The sequence below is a fragment of the Nesoenas mayeri genome (genome assembly GCF_963082525.1).
Source record: "Nesoenas mayeri genome assembly, chromosome: 1".
NCBI classification, from domain to species: domain Eukaryota; kingdom Metazoa; phylum Chordata; class Aves; order Columbiformes; family Columbidae; genus Nesoenas; species Nesoenas mayeri.
The window spans coordinates 55,242,919-55,268,322 of NC_137541.1; the positions used below are offsets into that span (position 1 = coordinate 55,242,919).

The window sequence follows — 25,404 nt, forward strand, 5'->3', positions numbered from 1 at the left end:
AACCAAAAACGAGAGGAAATAGATGTGTGACGTAAGATGTAGTCACAGGGAGAACTGTCAGGATGCAAATGGGCACATTAAAAGCTTTGCCTTGTTCTGTTACTCTAATGATTTTGTTCAATTCTTTTAACTAGCTTCATCTTTACTACAGTTCAAATGGAAGGGTCATCACTTAGTATTTATACCAAGCAAAGCTCAGAGATTTCTACAGAATCATCTTCATAAAAATACACACACAAACACTTAAATAACTACAGCCTCTTGAAAGATATTCATTGAGAAATGTAAGTACCTGTTATCTCCAAGGGCAGGATCCTTGGGTTTAGCATCACTATCATAAACAAAACGCTCCTGGGAGATCACTATGACATTATCCGCAGTTTGATTTCCCAAGATAGTGATAACAGGATAACCCATCTGTAGTGTCCACTGATCCATTACTTCCTGGATATTTACAGATTTTCCAACTCTTTTTAAAGCCTTCAAGAAAAAAGAAAAATTTCAACATGTTGAAGCAATACAACCATGCAACACGTAAAACTTTGGGGTTTGGTCCCAGAAGACCATAAGTAGTTTTAGAGGTTTAAATAACCAGCACACATGCACACAGGCACACTTAACACCTAGTGCACACACAGTACATGTTTTAACCAACAGTCTCTGTATATTTTAAAAAGAAACATTGAGCAGTCTTTCCAGAGCGGGGAATGACAGTCAGAAAGTCATGTCTCACACATAATTTGCTGTAACATAATACACAGCCTGCTTTACAGGGTTTTGGCAAGACCCACAGAAATACTAGGTGGCTGTTTCCAAAAGGTATTCTTGACCAACTAAGGTTAAAAAAGACACAGTGTTAGTTGATGTGGGGTACCTGCCACAAGGCGTATTCAAAGGGTCTATTTCTAAAAGCACAGAGCTGTTCTGTTCTGAAAATCAAGTGACTAGTTATTTTAAAATACTGTCCATCGTGTCCAAAGTGAGGCCATGTACACAAAGAAATCCCCAATTCCTTCATAAACTGCACCTGTCATAACACACAAGGATTACTGTGTCCATATTTGATACTGCATGTCAATAAAAATGCTGGTTTACAACTGGATTTTCATCTGAAACAAAAAGAGATACTATGACATCATGGCAGATGAGACTAGGTGTTAGGAGAATGACAGGCATCATTTGTTCTTCAGCGACGGAGACGTCCCTTAGCTGACAAACAGTTCTAGATCACAGACTGAGCAACCTCTGGTGAATATAAGCAGAATCCAACAAGAAGTCTTCGGAACTGAATCTGCAACTGCAATGCATTAGGAACAAACCATCTGGCAACAAAAGTGCTTACAAGGCAAATAGAATTACTAGCCTTAACAGATTTGAGCATACAATACAGCTGTAGTGGTTATGGCCCAGAATGCAGTCTCACCTCTGTTCTGTTTTATTAGTTGTGCGTTCTGCTCTCTTTTCAAGATTAAGATCATAACTTTGACCTCTCATTGTGCAGTACCATCCCAAAAGAAAACACCAGATGAAAAGCAGGAAGCAAGAAAGACTTCTGCAGTGGCATTCAACTTCTGATTAAGACAGATTTAATAGCCTGTCTGTTACACATCTCAGCTCTCATTGACAGACCTATGACTCAGTTTAGTTAATGGTTCAAAGCTGCACCAGGGATTAGGAAGCATTTATTTACTGAGAGGATGGTCAAACACTGGAACAGGCTTCCTAGGGAGGTGGTCAATGCCCAAAGCCTGTTCCAGTGTTCAAGAGACATTTGGACAATGCCCTTAATAACATACTTAGCTTTTGGTCAGCTCTGAAGTGGTCAGGCAGTTGGACTAGGTGATCATTGTAGGTCTCTTCCAACTGAAATACTTCTATTCTGGTCTGGTCTGGTCTGTTCTGTTCTACTCTACTCTACTCTACTCTACTCTACTCTACTCTACTCTACTCTACTCTACTCTACTCTATTCTATTCTGTTCAGTTGCCCACACAGAGGTGACTAACGTAATTTGATCTTCATCTGCCACTCCAGAAGGGTACAGTTTTCCCCACAGATCTTGTGTCAAATTGTTTAGATCCACCTGAATATCTTAAACAGTCTACTTCATCTAATCTGGCACTAGTTGCCTATATTTGAACAACTATCTCAAGTTCCTAGTTACAGTCAGTGGTTCAGGATCATTTTAAAATAATTGTGTAGTGACTAGTCAACTGGATTACTCTTAATGCTCTGCTGACTACACTGACTAGATTTCTGGCACTCTAATTGTTCCTGTTCACCAATGTCAAACGAGATGTCCTATAATATTCAACACACCCTCACAGAACTGGTGGACCTACAGTAGATGTAGGTAGAATAAATTAAGGTAAACATTGTTAGATGTCTATGAACAGGAAACTGAATCCAGCCCTTATTGACAACAATTGGAGCTTGAGTACCTAGCTTATATGTATATAGCTGCTTGTCCAGACAAATACAGATGTCTTGACCTCCAGTTGAATCCAGTCTTTGGTGTCCAACTAGATTACCATGTTTACACATGGCTTGAGTTGGGACTTGTGCCCAAACTCCCTCACTCAATGTTGGCAGGCACTCTGGCTTTATTCTACAGCATCCAGACTAGCTCTGTAGGTAAGAAATTCATGCATGTTTGCCTCACTTCATGAAAATTAAAGTTTGCCCTTACAGATTCCTGGACCAGGCTCTAGAAACTCAAGCCAAGCTTGGGCATAGCAACCAAGAACATAGCAACTCTAAGTCTCTACAGTATGCCAAATGTTACAGTAAATAGTTATCTGTTTACACCAAAATTCAAAGCTTTAATAGTTTTGTCCTTCACACAAATCATAACTCTGTATAAAACCACAAACAAACCTGATGTAAATGCCAAAGCTTAGTACTTTCATGTGCTTTCCAGTTCATGGGCCTCAGCGTGCTGCCACTAAAGTCAATGATACCTGGTTCCATGAAGTATCTTTTACTGCACATCAGTGACACAGCAGAAGCAACAAAATATATTGTAACATAACAAAGAACAGAAATGCTGCAAAAAACATATTTTAATGTTGCCACTAGGTTAACTCATATGAAATTTCTTTGCATCAGTTTTTATATTTGCTCTGGGGTCTGAAGATCTCAGTATGCACTATTCACTCCTGCCCTCAACAAGAAAAACAGCACAGTAAGTTCCTTCTTCTCCCTCAGTGAAATAGATTAAAGCATTTTACCTTTGACAATGTGTTCCAGAGATCATTTCTGGCTGCATTGCCATACTTGTGAATGGTTAAATAGTCCTACAGAAATAAAATAAAATAAAAATACAAATCAGTATTACCATACACAAGCCAAATAGCTGGAGTTGTGAATCACTGCTATTATAAGTTATATCACATAAATGTTTTAATTTGTCAGAAATCTAGAAATATACAATATGTTCATCCTAAGGGAGTAAGTAAACAGTTTCTTAAGCTAGTTTACAATGCAAAAATTGTTGCTAAAAATTTCATTCACAGCATACAATGCTCTTCCTTTTCTGTATCAGTCAACCTATATGCTAAATATTTTGCATATACATTTAAAATATTTGTCTAATCTCACAAGGGGATCCTCAGTAATTCTCAGCAATGAAAGGAGAAGATGCTGGAACACAGTTCCCATTGCTATTTTAGCAGGTCATTCTGCACCTAGTGTCAAAAAGTTTCTTACCCAGATAATAGCCAGATTTGTTACAAAAGATTTAACTGAGCAATAGCCTACCTGAACTATAAACTCTTATCTAGGGAGATCCTGGTGCTTCAAAGTCAAAATATATCACACTGAAGCTGTAACAGATTATAACAAAGGCTCTTCAGGACAGGGAGCAGTGGAAGAGGGGTGACAGGAACCCAGCTCTGTGCTTGTGCACGGGTACCTACATATCTGTTTGCATGACATACATGACTCAAGATTCTGGGGGTTACAAACTGAATGCTTTCATCTATTCAGCCACAGTTTCAATGATTGATGGTCTATTCTTCTCCCATAGCAAATAGAAAGATAACGCCTGATAAGCTACCATCATTTTAAATTAACTTCCGAAATTAATAGTTTAAGCGTATGACCAGGCACAAAACGCTTCCAATTTTCAACAATGGCTGGAGAGACAACACTTAGTTTCACACCATCCTGTGTCCCCAGACAACAGCTCATTCAGTTCCAGAAGTGAAATTCAGCAATGATTATTTGAATAACATACTTTTCAAGGATTTTGATTGGAAGAATTAAGTGAAAAAAAACACATCAGAGGTTATAAATCAATGGGTTCTCCTGCCTTTGAATTTCTACCACCTTCACTTAACACAATGGTAGGAGACAAACCCTAATTTACAGCACAATGATAAAACTGGGACAAATTTGCTGACTCTGTTATCTGTACTTTGTGTGAAGTAGGATACTTTGGGAATAATTAGTATTTGGAAAGCAAATTTTCTGATACACAAATTGTAGCACCTGTGACAGATTTAGCTTTTGTCAGCCAGCTCATAGTACAGCAAGCAGCAACTCCCATTTAATCACAGGCTAGGAAGTCTAAATGAGAACACTGACTCTGTAAATGCAGTGACGAGTCTTAACAATGTCATGAGACTAACTTGGAAAAAATACATTTTATACAGGCTGCAACTATTGCACACTGTACTGCCATTTTGTCTAAAAATAAAGAATCATTTAAGGCACAGTGAAATACTCAATAGCTTTCAAAGCTGAAGAAGTTGAATTGCAAATTAAAAAGTTAAAATAGCAACAAACAAAAGAGGGACACAGTAAATAAATAACAAGAAATATACGTGTGCATTCTAAGTGGTACTAGAAAATGCTGCATGTATTTGTCCTTCTGAGAGTTGCTTCTGGAATTATTACATGGCAAAATAAAATGGAGTGGATTTCCTCCACCCAGGCAATAATCCTGTTTACCAATCTACCATTAAATTTGACTTGTACATTTTGCATTCAGAGAGAGTGAAAAGAGATTAAATCATTCTGCCATTAGTTTGTTTTGGTTGATTTTGTTGTTGTTGTTGTTTGATGGGGTTTTGTTTCTTTTGTTTTGTTTTTCCTCCCACTACACAGATTGGAAGGTTTAGATGTGGCTCATCACTCATTTAAAAATCTATAATCCTCCAATCTAATATGTTTATCACACAAAGGAAATCAAAAGGAAACCTAACATTTATAATGAGATAAAAAAAAAAATACAATGATAAACATAAAATACAAGTACAGTCCTGGTACCACACAACTTGATCATCCGTTTTTTCATTATTTTGTGAAAGTTGCACTGAGACCATACACAAAGTATCACACTAAGAGTGTTATCAAATACATACTACACAAAAAGCAGTCCTAAGAGCAGCAGAATGCATCTAAAATATGCTTCCAATAGTAAATCTACATTGCAATCCAAAATCTGAGTGCACTCTCTACTGGCACGAGAGCAAAAAGTTACTGTACCAGGTCTCATCAAACATCTTCATATAAGAGTATCCTGTTTTCAATAACAACCAGCAACAGATATCTAGAAAGAGTGAAAAACAGGACAAGCACACAGAGATGCTTCATCAGTATGCTCCCCCATCATCCAGCACTTCACGGCACATGGAATCCTGAGCAGATATGTATCTTGTATTTAATAGTTATCTTCTGTGAATTTGGCCAGTTGCTTTCTGAATCCATAAAAATATTTAGCATTTCCTCATCTTATAAAAAAAGCATTTCCCACTTCAGTGATCTGTTGTGTGAAAATACCTGTTTCAAGCATCAGCCCGTCTGCTGGTTTCATCTGCTGCTGCCCAGTCCCGGCACCAGAAGACACAGTGCATTACTGTTCCCTTCTTTACTCTCCCCAAGCTACTCATGTTTTTACACATCTATATCATATGTGTCCTTATACCAGAGCTTGCTGTTATACTGAGACCACCACCAAACCATTCCCACCTATGCTGCAAAGTTCCATTTTGTTACCACAATCCAAGCTGTCAATTTCAAAGCTAGCTAGGTTTACCATGACCCAGTCTGAACTTTCATTACCAAACTAGCAGCCGCTCTTGAAGTACCTTTCCTGGACAGGCACTCAACTTAAAAAGGAAGAGAAAAGTCTTATATATATCAGCATCAAATACATCCCAGAAAGTATTAAAATAGGAACCAAAGATCTACACATACCTTGCTTGTCTGTTCTAAGGATGCAACAAGTGGGAATATAATCCATTTTTCCTCCTGGGGATGCATATCTAAGTCTTAAGTAGCTTGCAAAGAGGCGGAAGACATCTTCTCATTCACTGTAATTCTCCAGGGCAGAAATATTAGCCACCCCTTCATCTTTACATTTAATAGAAAAGAACCAAAGCAAACAGGAGAAAGATGCAAGCCACAGAATAGGAAAACAGGATGACACTGAAAACATTGCTGCCTGAAGCTCAGCTGCACTCAGCACAGCTTCATAGGAGGTTAAGTGACTTAAAGCCACTTTCTCATGAACACGTATGCCCAGAACCATCCGATTGCAAGGCTGCTTCGCATCATAAACTCGCAAGTCTATCATCTACAAAAGCTGTTCCATCAACTGGAGTAAACTGGAACACAAAGATATGCTTTGGCCACCTTCCTAACTTTCAGTTAGAATCCTACAGAGTATGTGAGGAGAAAAGATGACATGAAAACCTCTTTAAGAACCCTAGTCTCAACACCACCCTTCTAACATTCCCCCCTTCTCCGTCACTGAAATGCTGCCTCTAAACTCTGTCATGGGGAAATTAGAGAGTACACAGATCCTAGTGTACTGTCACTCAATATGAAAAATAATCAAATACACAGACAAAAATGATCAGTTGGTTTTACATTTTCAGTAAGCATCTACCTGTATTATTCTTCTTAACATCTTGGCATTAAACCGTACAGCAACTCTTTGCCAAAAAGAATAATGGAATATGATTCCTTCACCTCTATCCATTAAAAAATAATCAGACAATGTGGTTTTATGACATTTTAGTAATTTTTAAGATCAAATAATAACTAAAAAAATTCCAGAATCTGTCACATTGTCAAAACAAAGTCCAGTTAGTGCACAACCAAAATCAAAGATCTTGCAAAAATTCCCAACAGATTTAGACTATAATGTAATGTTTTGTCAAACAGTAATCTTGATCCCTCAAAAAAAAAATAAGGGGCTCAATGCTTTTGGAATTATATATTTACTTGAATACCAAAGCAGATAGCTTGAACAGTAGTAGAAATAGGACTACAGTAAAAAGTGTTAAAGGATTTTGAAATATGTTTTTAGTAATACTGTACTGATTAAGCTTGCAGGCCCTTTAATGTATTAGACTTTTTTAAGAAAATGAGGTTATTTAAAAGGAAATAGTCTTTTATCCCTTTGCAATCTTAGTTCTCCCAGTACTGCTAGAGATTGGGCCACTTGGTTCTGAAAACAATGAACTACCCCACTATTGAAAAATGGTAACACAACTAATAAAAGGTAGTGACTAATAAATGTAAAGAGGTTAAACAAGTGCAAAGGGGGAATATGTCTCTAATCATGTATCTTGCTTTCAGAGCAGACCTCAGATTTATAACTGGGAGATGAAACCTCAATTATAGGACCAAACTCCTCTCAGTTTATCTATATGAAGTTGATTTTTGGCTGAAGGAACAGCTCCTGACTTATATATGAGTGGTGCTGAGATCTGAAACAGATTAACATTGAATAACTTACTTTTTCTCCTAAAGATAACTGGGAAATTCCACTATATAACATGAGTGAGGAAAAAGGAGTTAAATATTTTGGCACCAAATTCTTGTGGCTACATTCCTCTGAATGCCCTAATATCTCAGGGCTCAGGAAACAGCAGTCTTGCCTCTACCTTCCTCTTTTGCATTTCATTCCTATTCTTGGGTGCACATCCTCCTCCCTCCAGCCTTCTTCTTGTTGAGCAGTTTTATACATGACTGCTGCATCTCACCAAAGATTTAGAGCTACTAATAAAAACATTTAGCTCAGGTGGAAATCAGGCTCTAAGGCTCCAGCTATGAAATCCAGCGTGTTTGCTTTCCCTGAAATTTGTATACTTAACCTTAAGCCACCAGACACCACCCAACAGATGCTGACTCACGGACTATTAACATGCCACCTTTTTTCCTGCTTCACTCTGCCAACATCAAAGCTGCTATAGCATATTATCTTGACATTGCCTGACATTTAAATAAAGCAAGCCTGGGCAAGTGTCAGAGAGAGGAAGGTACTGCATATGCTCACAGTGGTGAGTGACAAGAGGGAGTGAGAACCAGTAGTAAATCACTACCCGCAAGCTACAAAGAAGGGAAGATTCCTGTAAGAGTGGAAGACTACTGAATAGAAAAGCTAAAACAGCCAACTAGGTTTGCAGCATTTTTCAGCTGTACAACAGACTAACCCCTGAGACAGCGCCTTAAGGAAGAGAAGTGATCACCCTCCTGGCTAGGCAATCAGACAATAAGGAGTAGGTAAATTCATCTTATTGGTCATTGTAAACACTATATAAGGCAAATTAGATGAGGGTTAACTCTATTTGTGTCAGAATTAATTTGTACCAGTGAGTCAAGCTGCAGAGCTACCTCCAAATTGAAAGAATAGCTGTGATCAATCACTTACCAAAGAACTACTGCAAAGCCAGCTAAGAAAAGCCTTGGAAACAGATTTTTTTGAGGTCAGGTAAGCCAAGCAACTTCTTTACCTTCTACATCAGTTTTACATACTACATCAGTTTTAATATTAATACTATGACTACCCAAAACTTCTTCCAGGCAGTTTTGTTAGAAACTGCCAACCTACAGAATACACTAAAGTCAAGGAATATACTTTAACTTTCATGACTGAGATATACCAGAGCATCAAAAATGTTGATATTCTTCCTATACTTCAATCTACTATTGCACTAAAATGTATTACCCCAACAAAAAAATTAAGTTATTCACTGGCCAACAAGCCAAAAATTCAACTAATTTAAAAAGCGCATTTCAATCTAGGATAACAAAACCAGCATCAAAATAGTATTGAAACAGCAAGCACATAAGCAGCGTAAGGGCCATACCTGCAATGTAGACTGTCCCCACCTAGTGCTAAAATTATCACATCTCTTTTATATACAGACACAGCATCAAATGCATTCCTGTATTTCTCTTGCACTACAGCTTAATGATACTTTGGTGGTACAGCCAAAGTACCTTCCATGACCTCTGCTCCTCCTTGTCCCCATCTCGCTGTTTGTGAGACTACTTTACAAACTAGACATCAGAAATGGCCTGCATAGGAAGTAAATTTATCATTCTGCACCAAGGATAGCCTCCTTTCCTTGATCAGGTACAATAAAAAGGAATCCAAACTCTTCCCATGGTACAAATGAAGTGGTGCTGGGTGGCCATGCACAGATAGGAAGAAGCAGCTAAAGGTAGCATTGAGGAAAATAGAAGGCTGGCTTCCAGTGCCATCAGTGCCATCTCCAATTATGTGACAAGCGTTATGTTAGAGACCAGACAGAAAGAAACACGGTGATTTCAGAGAAGAGAAAGATTATCAATGTATCCCATTTGAGGGAAATAAAAAGTTTATTTTGAAGTTCATTTCTCTAAAGGAGATACTCCAGTGTGCAACTAATAGTTGATACTATCATTCCTCATCAATAAGCTGATCTTTACAGTGAATTAGTTAACTTTCATTAAATCTTACATATGAACACTGTAATTTTGAAATGAAGTAGACTAAACTCAGTGACTTCAAGTCACAATGAAAACACTATCATGAATTAAAGTATATGAAACTACAGTTAACTTCAGTTTTGAGTGTCCACATGGGGCTAAAATGAAGTTTAAGTAATTCAATAACAAGTCACACCTTTAGCTACACTGAATGAATTTTTGTGTGTCCGTGTATAAACACAGCTTAAAACATATTTACTTGGCATTCAAAACAAAATTCTGAATTAGTATTTTACACAACTTTAAAAAATCAAAGCATGTAGCTCAAAAGGATAATCTTAATTTTCTTATTATTTCTAATAATTCTACACTTACCAGTAGAGCTACCTGCTGAATCTCTTCCAAATAGTAACTTGTTGACTAAAGTGGTTTTAAGTGATTAGTAATTCTATCTCTTCATTTTCTAGAAGTTTTGTCCCTCTAAGATGTCCAGGCATGGTAGATAGAACTTTTGGGGTTTTTTTAATTATTTTTTTAAACTTCTCAAAATCATTTTTGTCTTTTTCTTTAAATAAGAACAACACAAAAGAATTATTTTATCTGCTCCATATAAAATCCTGGAGAACAAGTCATATGTTTTACGTTCCCAGTAATTTTGCCAAGGTAGCACAGGAAAGCTGTATTTAAAATGTCCACTGTCAGGAACTCCTTGGTTGATTTCTGGATTCAAACTCACAAGTAGGCAAAAGGAAGTTTAAAAAAAGCCTGAGAGGTGTGCAGCATACTTCAGAGGCATCACGCAAGAATTCACTTGAGTTGTGTTTTGCCTTCTCTTTGGGCTAGTATCTCAGTCAATGCATTAAATCCGAAAGAAGGAAATCAGTGGAATCCCATCAATGAACACCAACTAAAATTCCAGCCCTTTATTTTCAAAAGGTATATTTAGATTTTTTTCACACACAACAGTGACACAATGCTCGCAATCATCAGCAACTGGAAAATATCCACTGTCAACATGTCATATCTGCAATTAAATCATTATATTCAAGCAGCAAGCTATAACCACTAATCAGGAAGAGAGATACTGGAACCATATATGGAAATAAATCTTAATTTTCTCTAGAGCAAATGATGCAGAATAGGCCACATAATTATAGTATTTTACTTCATCCTTTTTCCTTTGTAATTCATAATACTGCCATATGCTCTAACAATAATCAGATCAGCAGAACCGACATTTCTGGCATTATATAGGTCAAGGGGATTTTTAGCGTTGATTTCAGTGGGAGAAGAATTAGGGCAATATTGAGAGTATCTCATCCACGGTGTTGGAAGTGTAATATTCATCTAGAGGATATGATAGGATCTGCATCCTGTCCTAAACAGTGTGCAATCCAAGCTGAGACACAAGAGGAACTTGTAAGAGAAAGGAGGCAAGAGCCATCTTTAAGTCAATGGAACTGTTTCCTTCACTTGTACCTGCTTCTTGTTGATAAGAGTACTGCAAATCAGAAGTAACCCAACTGAAATCAATATGATCCTGTCATTTTCATTCCAACACAATAAAGAATCAAACCTCAAACCACTGTACGAAATGCAGTTTTGCAATTACTACGTCTTCTGCATTGCAACTCAGCGAATCCAGTGCAAATGGGGCATCTAAACAAAATAGATTCAAAATTTGTACTCAGGCAAAATACTGGCTACTTTAAAATATTTCCTGCTTTGCTGGGAATCCTTACTAAAAGACCACAATTATTAAATAGAGATGTTTATTTCCCTTGTAAAATTCAGCTTCACCTATTAGCTATTAACATGAAGAAGATGAAGGTTCCATTTTGGAACACAGAAACAGCAATTGAAGTGTGGTGGCAAAACAGATTGCATATAAAGTCTAAAGGGAACAGTTAGAAGGTTTGCAGAGTTATTGCCTAGCAGAGTCTGATGCTATCTGCTGTGCAGTGAGACACCTGCTAGTATATTAAGCTTGGCTTTAAAGAAAAATGTATTTGATGTATTATTTGGTAGTGGTACTAAACTACCGAGCTAAGAACAAATCTTACAGAAATAAAGTACTCTTTGAAATTGAACTGCATATATTTGACTGAATTTGTACATCCATTTTAGTTCTGCCTTGCTTGGTTGTATTATACATGTGAATCTAAAACCAGATATTGCTCTCACTACGTATATATATATATATATATTTTAATGCATGCAAAAAATGATGGAATGTTTTCCAGAGATATTTGGATGGCACTTGCTAATTGTGACAGGTTGGCTGCTCATTCCTCTGCATTAATTTGAACTATGCCCAGGGATTGCTAACCAGGCTAAAAATCTCTGATGTACTTTTCTGCAATACTTTTTTCTAGAGAAACCCCAGAACCAGAATTAAATTAATGTTACTTATTATGAAAAGTCATCATAATTCACTTGAGAAAACTTATCCTAAGTATGATTTGCATGTCACTGTATCTAGATCATAATGACCTGTGACATTTGTACAGTAACAATGAATAACAAATAGGAAAGCAGTAATAGCAAAGCTTCAACTTTGCTATTATAGTAAGTTATTTGTTACTTGTATCAATTGAGCAAATGTTTCTTTATGGTGCAAAAGACCATTGTACAATACAGTCACTGAAGCTGCATTTAATTTTGCAAAATGAAGACACTTTGAAAATAATTAGCATTTACATCTGGCTGTACGTTACTGTGTCTACCTAGCTACAGTAAATGAACCTTAAATGTATGTAAAGAAAGCGAGATGAAGACGAAGGGGAAGGGGAAGTGGAAGGGAGAGCAGGAGAAGGAGAAGAAGGAGAGGAAGGAGAGGAAGGAGAAGGAGAAGGAGAAGGAGAAGGAGAAGGAGAAGGAGAAGGAGAAGGAGAAGGAGAAGGAGAAGGAGAAGGAGAAGGAGAAGGAGAAGGAGGAGAAGAAAATTTTGACGATAGCCTGTTTTATCCTCTAGGGATTCACGGTTTTTCTGAATGTCCTCCACTGGGCTGAACAGAAGTAGATTTACTTAATTTCCAATGTGTATTAAGTGTTAACTATGAGTTCAATCCAGCAGTTTTCATGCTGGAAATATCCCCACTGACTTCTAAAGAGCTAACGGAAATTTTGATTGCACAAGAACAGCAGAATCACACACAAAATGTATACTTCCAGAGCCCTGTAAAGTCCATTGTGCTGCCTCATAGCAACAGAGGCGGGGTTGCCACTGAGCTCCTATCAGGAAAACAGTATAATTTTATTCCAAAAGAAAACATTTTCTTAAATAGCCACTCAGCCTGCTGACGTTATGTGAGAATTCATACCTATCATTCTTCCTCTTAATAATTTCTATAATAAAAATGAAGGAGAAAATAGTCATAACTGAATTTCACATGAAATAAGAGAAGCTCACTGCAAACTGCCAAGTGAGTAAGTATGTGGTACCTGTAATATGACTGATTGTAACACTGTCATAATGCACAATCCTGTTCTGAGGAAACACGTTAAGTAAATCGTGTGTATACTAATTTATTTTCTTTTTGTAAGAAGCTTTAGCAATAAAGCAATAAAGCAACATTTTACCCTAGCTGAAGAACAGCATGACTTCCCCCTAACTAAGGCGACACCAACCGTAACCTTGTTCTGAACGTGGGCATGGGGGACATCGTTGGCTATTAAGCTTCAGCAGCACCTGCCGTTCCATTATCACTCTTTATAACTCACCGTGCTGGGACCTCCAATGTGGCCAAAATGTTACTGTTTGACTGAAATAATATCTTCAAAAAGTCCACCTCAGACTGAATTCTTCTCCGAAATTTCAGTCAATATCAGGAAAAAAAAAAAAAAAAAAAAAAAGACGGAAAAAATATCATCTTTTACTTTTCCTTCACACTCTTTCCTTTGAAAAGCTCTGCTGTCCCCACACAATGGAGCAGAAGTCTAAAGGTCAGAAGGAAGATGATCTTGTTTCAGGAACATGCTTCTTCCTAGCACTGATCAACTTTAGGTGACCGAGCAGCCAGAGAGTCCCTCTCTCTCCCTGTACCAACAGCTCACGGCTGCTTAAGCTTGGTGGGAAGTGAAGGCCGTGAAACAGAAAGGCAAAAGCCCAGCTCTCCCTCCACTTGGCAATCCCAAACACGTAGTGGAGAAAACTGTCTGATTCAAACACTCCGAGGACAAAAAGCAGAGCAGAAAGGAGGGAAAGGAGTTAATATAACCAAACAGGAATATTCTGTTAATGCAACATTTAGGAAAAAAGGTCTCCCTGCACAGCATGTGTTATATCAGGCAAAAACCACCAGCAGACACAACAGGTGGCTGCTGTAATTGTGGGTGCATTAAGTACAGCTCTGTGGCCTGATTTGTAGCAGACCTGGACTCTGTGACTGAACCTGACGTGAAATCTGTTCTGAATATCTGAAATTGTTTATAATGCTAAATACTTTGACGAAATACTTCTTATGTTTCAAAATAGGTATCAAAATTTCATGGATCTTTTTTATTTTCATCACATTGTTCCAATTTTCCCCCAAACATGCAGCCACACCACTCTCACTGATTTATTTCTTTATAGCAATGTTAATTGTATGACTGACATTTTTGGACACCCATCTTGGTGCCCCTTGAGACTGAGCTGCAGACACACTGAGTGCTCACAGCTGACAATGAAGCCAGTGGAAGCTGTGCTTTAAACACATGAATTCTTCCAATCTGTAAGTGCTATAAGACACATGAGAGAGAAAAGTGCTGCACTGAGTGTCTCATATTGCATAATCCAGACTTGTGTAAATTTTAACTTAAATTCTGTGGGCCTAGATCTCCATTTATAAAATGAGGCTAGCACCACCCCTTCCCTTCCTATGAGGTTTATGACTTCTGTTCACTGTTGATGATGTAGTTTGTGAACTGAACCAGAAATTGTCCTACGTAGAAAACACTCAGCAACTGCATAATTAAAAATCCTGCTTAAGGTACATACAAAATGGAAAAAGAATGCAAAGATAAAATTAGCATTTTTCAATAACTGTACATTTGAATTATGCATCTTTAATCACTTTTTTTTTTTCTTCAAAAAGAAGCATTTTGCTATACACGTAGTATACTCAAATCCTCATGGACCTAGAGGAAGGACTTCCACTTTTGTTAGTGATATCCAAGCCTGGCCCTTACTATGCTGTACATCTTTACCACTTTCAAAGGGAAAAAATACTCTGTCACTGCAACTTACAGAAGTTTCTTATGTAAACTTATACTGATCTACTTAAGTCATGGTGGAAAAAGCTACAGAAGTCCATAACACCAAATTCATTTAACAAATGTAAACCTAAAATCCAGAGTCATGTAAATTACAAGCATGAGAAATGCTGAGGGGCCAGAAAAGGTGAAAGATGTTATCAATCTCGTATGACATGTATTGTAGAAAACAGTGATGTCAGCTCCTATGAGATTTCCTATGACTTCCTATATCCTACTTTTAACATGCACAAGTTATCTTGTTGACAACTGTCAGTAGAAGTGAGATAGTTTAAAAAATTTAGGGATTTGTAGCAACTAACTTAAAGCCAGGTCATAGCCAGTATGCCTAGTTTGATGTTCACCAAGGTCATACACTCTGTGCTCTTCTAAACCACAGGAGAAAAGTACTTCACTCAACATCTATTAGATATACCAGTGAGGTGAGATGCAACACCAGAGGCAATCCAGCTGTAAAGATGTTCCTGCCTGGTGGCAAAGGTTACATCCTCCCACTGAGCAGAGGAAGACTCTAAGTAGTTCCATGTGTATTCTTAATGCAGGTACAGCATCACAGCTCATTGCTTCACTGAATCTGACCCTATGGCACCTGATTTTTTTTTTTGTTTTTAACAAAAAATTTATTAAGAAATCTCTAATGATGTCTCATTTTAAAAAACATACAGCTAACTGTTGTGAATTGGGAAGAAATATATAACAAATAGGCATGATAAAATGATGACACTGAAACCTGTTTAATACACTATGTAAAAAATTAATTATGAAATAATACTGTGGAAATTAATGAATATATTTCCTGCACTACTAGATTATTGGACAGAAGTAGCAAACTGTATGGAAACTGGCACATTATAATTTTATTTTACACCTAGAAAGTTTCTGATAGTTTCACATTTACTGCCACAATTCAAACAGAACACAGACATGCACACAGGTGTCTAAAGAGCAGGAAATACTAAGCAGTGTGGCTAAAAGAAAGTCTAACTAGCCAGCTTTATGATAGTAAAAAGTGATTGAAATCTGAACCTTGTTGTATTTAACAACCTGCACAACACATTTCCCCAGATAGCTCCTCTGAAAGGCTGACCAATTTGTTTCAATACAGTGGCCACCCAATAGCACCAAAAAGACAACTTATATCCAAAGCACTGTATGGAAACTCTTCTTCCAAATGTACAATGTGAAGCCTAAAGTACAAAAGCAGTTAATTTATCACAGAAGCAGAGATTCCTACAGTAACTAATTCAAGCTGCTGATGATGCACTAAATCAGAGTGAGTGATGAGCACATACATAGCAGCAAGTGAAGTTCAAAAGGATACAGATCTATGTGATCAATGCACTGTTGACAAACATACAGTAATAGAGAGGAGGCTCCAAAATAATCAAATCAAATATAAGAAAAATTTAAATAAACCAGTGCAGACCACACATCTAAGTACCAAACCTTTGAATCACTGGGCTTTCTCTCTGTAGTTAATATGAAAAAAATATGCCTTGAAATAAAGAAGTAAAACCTTCCAGGAAATGTAATACAATGACACCAGTCATATGAGCAACCACTTACTTCAAGCACACAGATTAGGAACAACAGCCTACAGATGAAAATCTCACACAAATCAAATATTATATTGCATATTACTGCACTGAGTGATGACTGAATGATAAGGCCAACTTACATCTTCTTCCTCTACCAATCTATGCAGTTCAGAAACATAATCAGAGCAAGTGGTGCTGACCAAGTCTCTTCATACTCTAATCACTGTCCTAGCTGATTAACGGCTTTTTGACTGAAAAGCAACATCACTTTGTGAGAAGAGTACTGGCATTCAGCGTTGTGCACCTCTTGAATTTCCCTAGAGAATAAGAAATGTTGCACATCATGAAAGATGTCAGGACTTCTAAAAAGAAAGAAATCACCTACTGTGATAAGGCTTTATTAGACATTTTCTACAAAATTTATAGCTGGGACTTACTTCTATGCAAGTGTTACCAGCTGCGGCTATTACTGTCATTAAATTATTCATTACAGCTAATATAAATATGTTGTCTTTTGGTTTTGCCTATGGAGTGCTATGCGAAAACGGCGAGAGAGTTCTGTCTTTGTTACTAAATCTTCTATTTGAAAATGTCACACGATTCAAGACATCACATGTCTTTAAAGGGCTTCCAGAATATCGTAGCTTCTCTAGGTAGCCTCTTGGCTGCAGTTTTATCACTGCACTTCCACACTACAATCCAATGGTCTTTCACAGTATATTTACTGTGATAGGAACAGGCTAGTTATTCTCAAGAGATATTAATCTCTCCAAACCCATTTACACTGTAAAACTGTGTATTTCTCCTACAATTTTACTTCCTTGCAGACTCCTCAATAGAACAGTTTGCTGAATTTTGGAGATCATGGGGACCTTTGTACATTTAATTCTGCTCATATTCAATGTTGCAGAATGTCCAACAAAAAGCCTCACTCTCCATCAGCAACTTTTTTCTTCACCTTTTTAACACATTTGATTGTTTTATTTGACATGTATTTTTCTCCCCTAGGCTATCTGGATCTGTTCTTCAAAAAATTCCCTGTCAGGTGATAGCATGTAATTAGATTAAGAAAAAAAGGGATAATGAACAAAAAAGGTAGCTATCTCATTTGCTTCTTGCTCTAAACCTTATCTTTTCCTCTCCATAATCCAAAGGCTAGCATATCTGTTGTAGCGTCTCTTATATAAAAGCTCTAATTCTGTAACTTTTATTTAGATCATGAATCATACCTTGATTTTAACAAAACCACAAACACTCAATGCAAAGACAAATAAAGAGCTACTCATTTTGGCTTATGCTAGTGTAATAAAACTAAAGGAATACTCTTTTTTTATAATCTGTGAAACACTTAAGGGCATACCCAACACGCTGAAAACAACTGAAATAATACTAATAGTATTAACACTGATGTGCTCCATGTACTGAAGGCTAATGAAAAACAAAGCAAATCAGATAAAGTGAAGGTCCTTCAGAAGCCAGTTACTCAGCAAGCCATTACAATAACCCAGGAGGAATGAACCATCAAGTGCACTTTCAGAGTATTCGTTATTTGAAGAGATCTATAAATAGCAGTAAGACTTGATTTTGCAGCTATGCTTGAGAAAGGCCATTTAGTTGAACAGTAGAATTCCATAATAAAACCGGATTCAAGGCAACATAATGATAAATCCCAAGTAATGGTACCACGGCTAAAGAGCTAAAAAGCTTAAATCAATGTATGACAGAAGGGGCAAATTAGTCCTCCCATTCCCCTATCATTAGCAAAGCTAGCCTCCAAAATCTACAGTGCAGGAACATTACTTTGTTAGATCCACAAAACACAAAGAATGAAATGATTGACAGACATTTCCAATTGTATAACTATGAACAATCTTATGAACTTATGTTTTATTTTGTTCAACTTGGAAACATACATATGGAAAATCTCTGTCTGGATTTCAAACAGTTTTTATAAAGGAAGTTAGAATGTCACCTTCCTACTGAACTGATGCCAAGACTTTCACTAGCCAGATTTTCACAGCTAGATTTTTCATAGACTTCTATTATCAAATAGAAGAGTTTCTATTTAGAGCAGAACCAGTGAAAAGCAGAAATAATAGGAAACCACTCAAAAAAACAAAGCTCCATTACAACTTTATGCTAATTATGATTATTTAATCCCTGTATAGCCCCCTTCTTTGATCTGAACTTTTTTCTAAATTTATTTCAGGACAACTAGCACACTGTTATTTCTCAGGCAAATGTAGAAGAAAATAGAAAAATGGGGATTGAGATATACATATTAGAAATTTCTAAAACCCTGAGTGAAATGGGAAAAATTGCTATTGAATTTCCATATGAATTGATCTGTGCAGGCAAAAATTTCTGGCTGGAACATGGAATGTGCTGGATTAAGGACAGAAGTCTTATTGGCTTGAATGAGATGAGGGTTTTATCCTTGACACATACAAGAATTTATGAAGAAAACTTTTGATTTCAAGATTTCTTGTTTGGATAAGAAGATTATCTAACTGATCTGACCTGGTCCTGACCCTGGTCCTGTAAATAAGTTGTGCTGAAAACCCTGACCATCCTGTACACTCTCCAAAAAGCAGTATTTCCCCAGCAGGTTTCCTTTCATTGCCTATTGTATGCAACACACCTCTCTGACATAATCAATGCATTTATTTAACTTTTGTTTTATATTTTATCTCCTAATTTATTTTGGTTAGAGGTAGAATTATTCTGTTAAAAAATGACCTGATCCTAGACATGGTTTATTTAAATTTCAAAATGAAAAGCTTACTAAGAACAGATAAGATTGATTGCTCTTTCCATCTTAGCATAATTGTATTTCAGGTGAACATCAATTTACTTTAAAGGACACTTCTAAGTAGCAGGCTGCATCATACATAATTCATCAATCACAGCTGCCTGTAACATGATTTACTCAAGCAGATTTCAGTGGAATAGAGGGAGTTGCATTGTTTTTTATGCTTTGGCTTGTTTGTTTTTAAATAGTTTACGAAACACTCATTTGTGCTGAATTATTGCTGAAAAGAGTTCATCCTTGGTAATCAGCATGCTGAATTTCTTTTTCTTTGTACAGAAATGTTACCTCTTAAAATTTATTTTAAAAGGCAGAGTGAGTTTTCAAAACATTATTAAGGCAGAGAGCGCTCCATGCTTATCAAAGGTAAGAGTAAAGCTCAAGGATTTTGCTCTGGGGGAAGGGAAGGCAAAAAGACATATCTGAAAAACATTACTAGTTTTAGGGCTATGTATTTTCTAGCTGGCTTGACATTGTTTGTTATTATTTGTTATACCAGGATGCAAATGTAATTGAAGAGATGTTGCTCTTTCCTCAGCTAGTCCTTCACACGGTTGTCACACAGATAAAATGGCTTTTATGCAGCAATCTACACAAAATGGACACAAAACCATGTGCCAGTTAAAGTGCAATTGCTTGATACACAAAGAAATACAGGTGAAACTGGGGGCACCGCAATGTGTGTTACATTGCTCAGCATCTTCCATTAAATTCGGCTTCAGGGACATGTTGGTGCCTCATGGTCCTGAAGTAAAGCAGCATTTCCACAAGTAGATGCAAATATAGTTTAAAAAGTAAAAACAAAGAGTGAGAGAAACTGCTAGAAATGCACATCTACACAAAGACGGAAATGCTTTTACTTACTTGTAAGCCCATTTGAAACACAGAGTGACCCATAAAGTTAGCCAACATTCGAATTAAAGCTGCACCCTGTGGGAAATAATAAAGGAAAAAAAAAAGAAGATGTTACCATTTTTGCATGTCAGTATTACACAGTTATAACAATCTGAAGTAGTCATTTCCATCTAATGCTGTCATCTTGGAAACTTATTTGTGCTGGAATGAGAGTTAGTGTAGATAATGCAGATGCTTACAAGGAAAAGTGAGGGAGTAGACTGTTACTGTTAATATCCTGCTCCACATACTGAATAAGGTGCAGGTCAATAAACACACTCTCTCCACTGCTGGAGCACGGATGTGTCAGCTCCACAGCTGGTTGTCCCCAGCCCTTCTGTGCACTCACCAGAACCGGACAGTTTTAAAGGAGGGCAAAAAAGAATGTTTGTGCTAAATTCTACCATAGTGATTATTCACAATATTTTTACTTTCATTATACTATTATAAATCAGGATTTAGTGATGCTACTTTCTTTTGTAGGAAACGTTATTTATCTACTAAGTAATTTGGACAGGGCAACCCAGAACATCTGTAGCAAAACCAAAAATATATAAAAGACATCAATCAAAATCCTTAACGACATTCTTCCACTCATCACACATCACTTTTCCTACTCACTTATTAGTATTCCAGGGTTCCCTTGCTTCTTTCTCACAGTTTACATTTCATGTAGTAGCAACAGGCATATATTTACCTAGGCACCTTAACTCTACTGATTTCTTTGAGAAGTAAGTAAGCAAATATATTCATATGATCTTGCCCACAGAGTCTTTTTCAATCCAGAGACCAAGAACTGTCAGACGCACATAAAAAAAGAATTATAAAATTCCTCTCACAGGTAACATTTAGCCACAGTGGATGGCCCCTGCCCACCAAACAAAATAAAAAAGCTATTATAGACTGAATAGGAGATCCAAAGCACAAAGGCAGGACTACTCTCTCAGGATCCATCTGTTTTCACAGCTACTTTAGAAGTACTTTCTACCAATTATTACCTTCAGGAAACCCAGAAGTCCTACTTACAGCTTCCAGAACAACAATGTGCTTGTCCCAGCTCTGCCACCTTCCCCACACTGGGAAGGCAAACACCTTCTTGACTTACTTGCTGATGGACAATATAGAAGAGGAGAGTGGAGAGAAGAAAAGGGATTCCAAAGAAAAAGCAGAAAACAAAATCAGAGAATTCCAAGGAGAAAAAAAAAAACAAACTGTCTTGGACAGAAGGAAGGAGAAATGGGAGCAAACGCAGCCCTTAGTGTGGGAGGGATAGAAATGGGAAGAAGAAAAGACAGGAAACAACTTAATTCAATCTTTCTTGCATGGAACAGAGAACAGCAATACATTTATAAGAAGAGCAGAAGCAACCAATACATTCCCAGCTCTGGGAAGAAAAGGGAAAGTCAGCAAACCCTGGCACTGCAGAGATGAAGAGAAAAGGGGTTGCAGGATCAAAAAGCAAGAGGTATGCAGAATAACTGGCATAAGAAAGAGGGGCTTACTGAAAAGAGAAGCTTAGAGGATGACCCTAACTAGAAGGTTCTGGGAGACAAAGAAGGTATGTGTAGTAAGTTCAGCTACAGAAGCAATGGAACACATGGCGTTGAGGTCATCTGAATGGCCCAACATGCTAGCGTTTCCACTGCCTATTCACTAGGCATTCAGTGAACTAGATGAGACATCCAGAGGACCTACACTTCCATGCCTCCTGAAAGGTTCTCTGACTCAGACCTAAATCTACAGAAAAATCCTAAATCACAACAAATCTGTCCCGCTGCAGAGGATGCTCTTTGGAACCTGTCAGTATCATTCCCTGAACACCCTGACATGCAACTGATCTGCTCTCCACTTCACTCTCGGGCCACTTCTGCTCTGCCAATATTTGTCCAACCAAGGAATGATGTATGGAGTCTTGATAAGTGAACCTGGCTCTCTTACAGGGCAGAATGGCAATTTATTGATGATATAAGTGCTTTCCTCTGGGCAGTGGATGACTCAGTATCTTGTCAAGAGGTGAAACACATTGGTTTAAGAGGTCTAGTGGAAAGCCATTCTTTCCTACTCAAAAAATGTACCTATGTTCCTCCCTGTGTAAAATCTGACTCACCTTAAGCCATTGCACCCCATCTTAATAAAAGTCTATTCAGATTAATAGACTGGATATTCAGTCAATGATTAATGGCACTACGTGGCTCTGGTGAAGCACTTTTCATTAGCAAATCCCATGAGTGTTTCGTAAGACACTGATATCAATATCCTGTAAATTAAAGGGAAACTGAGGCACATCATAATGAAATAATTTGCCAAAGATCACCCAGCATGCCCCTCATATAACCTATGACACAGTCAAAGCTTCCTCAGCCTCAGCACTGCTGTAGGAAAGGAAGGCAGAACATATCAGCTACTCCGTGGAAATTAACTGCACACACAGTCCTCTTCTGCAAAGTGCTCTTGGGAAAAAAGCATGCTCATGGGTAATTATCCCATATTGGCTGAAGTGCTGTCAGTTTATGCTCTTTCTTTCCAAGAAACTTATTTGCACAATCACTCCACAGTAAAGACTATCCATTATTAAAATTAGGAGCAAAATTCCATTATATGTGAGCTGAACTTGTCTTTGAAATCTACAAAATGCAGAGCCACAGCTAAAGCATTGAGTCTAATTCTCTCCATGCTAACATAAAATAACGTGATTGCAACCCTGATCTCAGATGAAATGAAACTAATTTTTAAAGACTCACTCTCCTATGTTTTGATCCTGTGGTATCACTACAGGTCAGACTTACTGTAAGTTAATTTAATTATCTGACTTATTGAACAATTCAATTTTATTATATCTGAATTCTTAAACTAAATGTTTCACTTGCAACTTGCATCCTGTAATCATTTCTTATAAGCAAGAAAGTACCAAACAGAATTTTCTTTCCACAGGAAAAAGAAAAAGTGAGTCTTAAGTATGAACCCATTAAAATGTGACTACTGCATTCTACATAGTACTGTTATACAGGCTGGGATACATCTGACTAAATGCAGGTATCTATAGTATCTGTGTCTACAGTTACTTTAGTTGCCTAGATTTCCTTGGACAGCACCAGTCACTTTTGGGTGAATGTTATCTTAAAGTAGACTTCCAAATAGATCAGATTAATTGTACCCTAAAAGCACCCATCTCTTGTAATTCACACCTAAAGGAGCCTTGGGTGACTAGCTCATATGTACATATCTGCATTGCAGACATCTAAAGTGAGGTGAGATCAATTCAACTGCATCATCCAAAAAGGTCATACAGAGACTGATTTCCCACTCTGTTACAAAAGTTTTTTACTAGTAAGTAGTTCTCAAGAATTTCTGAATTGTGGAGATATAAAACTGGTGTGACACCATCTTTTTCTACATATACAGTCATATAACAGATATCATATCTTCGTTTATTCAACATCGTCTGACTTTCATGCAAGAAAACAAGCAAAGGCACTTAAAATAATGAACTGGTGAAGCAGTTGCAGTAAAGGGAACAATGTAAAGATCAGTAAACAAGCAGATAGGATTATGCAGAAGCTAGAAGGCAAGGGGCCATGTGTAAAGAGATACAAATGAGCCGTAAACTCATTCAGCATTATTCTTCTAAGGACCAAAACCTACGTCAGTATTCTAAAAAATACTCATGAGAGAAAAATGTTACCAATAAAAACCAGAAAACATGAACTAGAGCTGACTGTTGTGAGGTTGAAATTATCATTTTGTAAATGCATTGGGGTGGGGGAAGGAAAAGAGAGCATAGAAGGCTGATCCATACAAAGCAGAGCTCTTCCATCCTTCCCTTCCATCAAAATTTATCATTCTTTCCTAGATTAACTTTTGTTGTTGTTGTTGTTCTGTTTTTCTGTGGTTTGTTGGTATTGTTTTAACCATAGGACTGAGATTCACCTGACTGAATGTAGATACCTCTACTGTAGCTACCTGATGCTTTCTCAGTTTTATATAGCTGAGCCAGCTGCCTGACTCCCTTTAAAGGCAACAGAGAGAGAAGTAAGCACTTCAGCTCATCATGATTCATCTTGTCCAAAGACATGCTTTTAAAATAGGACAGATTAATTTCACCTTAAAAGTGCCTGTTTCTCTTCACTGATGATACAAGGAGGTTAGAGAACTAGATGTAGCAGAAGTCTATACAGTGAACATTCCAAATGAGATGACATTAATCCCTCAACTTTATTCTGCAACTTTCAGAGCAACCTTAGAAAATGTGAAAGCGTAAACAGTGCAAAAATACCTCCCTGAGCCTGTGAAGTCTGAGACAGCATCTGGCAGGCTCACCTATCCATATATCTATTGTAAAGCCAAATATCAGTAATAATAATCACACAGATCTCACTATATCTCTTCTTAACTGAATTTCCACCTTGCCATCCTTGCTTAGGAATGAAAGCTGTTTGGTTTGATTTCATTTAGAGCAATCCCTTTTGTGACATACAAACTAAAATCAGGCAGTATCTTGGTATGTAGAACACCAACATGGTATCCAAGACCTAAGGGTGGAGTGAGGTACTGAGGAGCATCGGACTACCATCAAAAATTACATAATTGAATTTATTAAAAAAAAAAATAGTATGTCAATTTTCAAAGAAGCCTCCACCATTTATTTTTGCTTTTTATTCTCTTATCCAAAAAAAAAAAAAAAAAGGGAAAAAAAAAAAGGAAAAATACAGGTGATTTATTAACATTCTTCTGTTGTGCACCAGTCAGTTCAAAATCAGTCTTGAATTACATGTAATGGTATCACTTGTTTTTCAGATACAATGGGACACAGATAGGAGGTCTACAGTTATTTTTCTGTATGCTCGTACCCTTGCAATTCAAAATTAGGCTTACCTTCTCTCTAGCTAAGGGAAATGTGTTACCCTGTCCTCTACCTCAATTACACTAGATTTTATTAATATTATTGTTAAAAGAGTTATTATCAATAATAACTTCTTATAATCACCTTCATCTTCTATGACTAAAACAAGGCTCAGACCACATGCAGGCACTCACAAAGGTACCATTTTTTCCTAAAGAGCTCCTGATTTAGGATGACAATCTATACATAAAGTTTGAAGGCTACTAATATACACCTGACATATACTAGTATTCTTTAACGAATCTGTCACATTACACATACATTAAATAGCTCCCTCATTAAACTGCTTACTCTGAGCTA

General features: G+C 37.2%; 1 protein-coding gene across 1 annotated transcript in view; it reads right to left on the minus strand.

Annotated features, from left to right (window-relative positions):
• TRHDE (thyrotropin releasing hormone degrading enzyme) overlaps positions 1–25,404 on the minus strand; it is a gene marked incomplete at its 5' end in the record, with an annotated part of 209,637 nt that overhangs the window by 71,466 nt on the left and 112,767 nt on the right. The window contains 3 exons of the mRNA XM_080363423.1: positions 293–480; positions 3,230–3,295; positions 20,175–20,240. Of these exons, the coding sequence (XP_080219549.1) occupies positions 293–480; positions 3,230–3,295; positions 20,175–20,240 (320 nt within the window). The remainder of the gene's footprint in view (positions 1–292; positions 481–3,229; positions 3,296–20,174; positions 20,241–25,404) is intronic.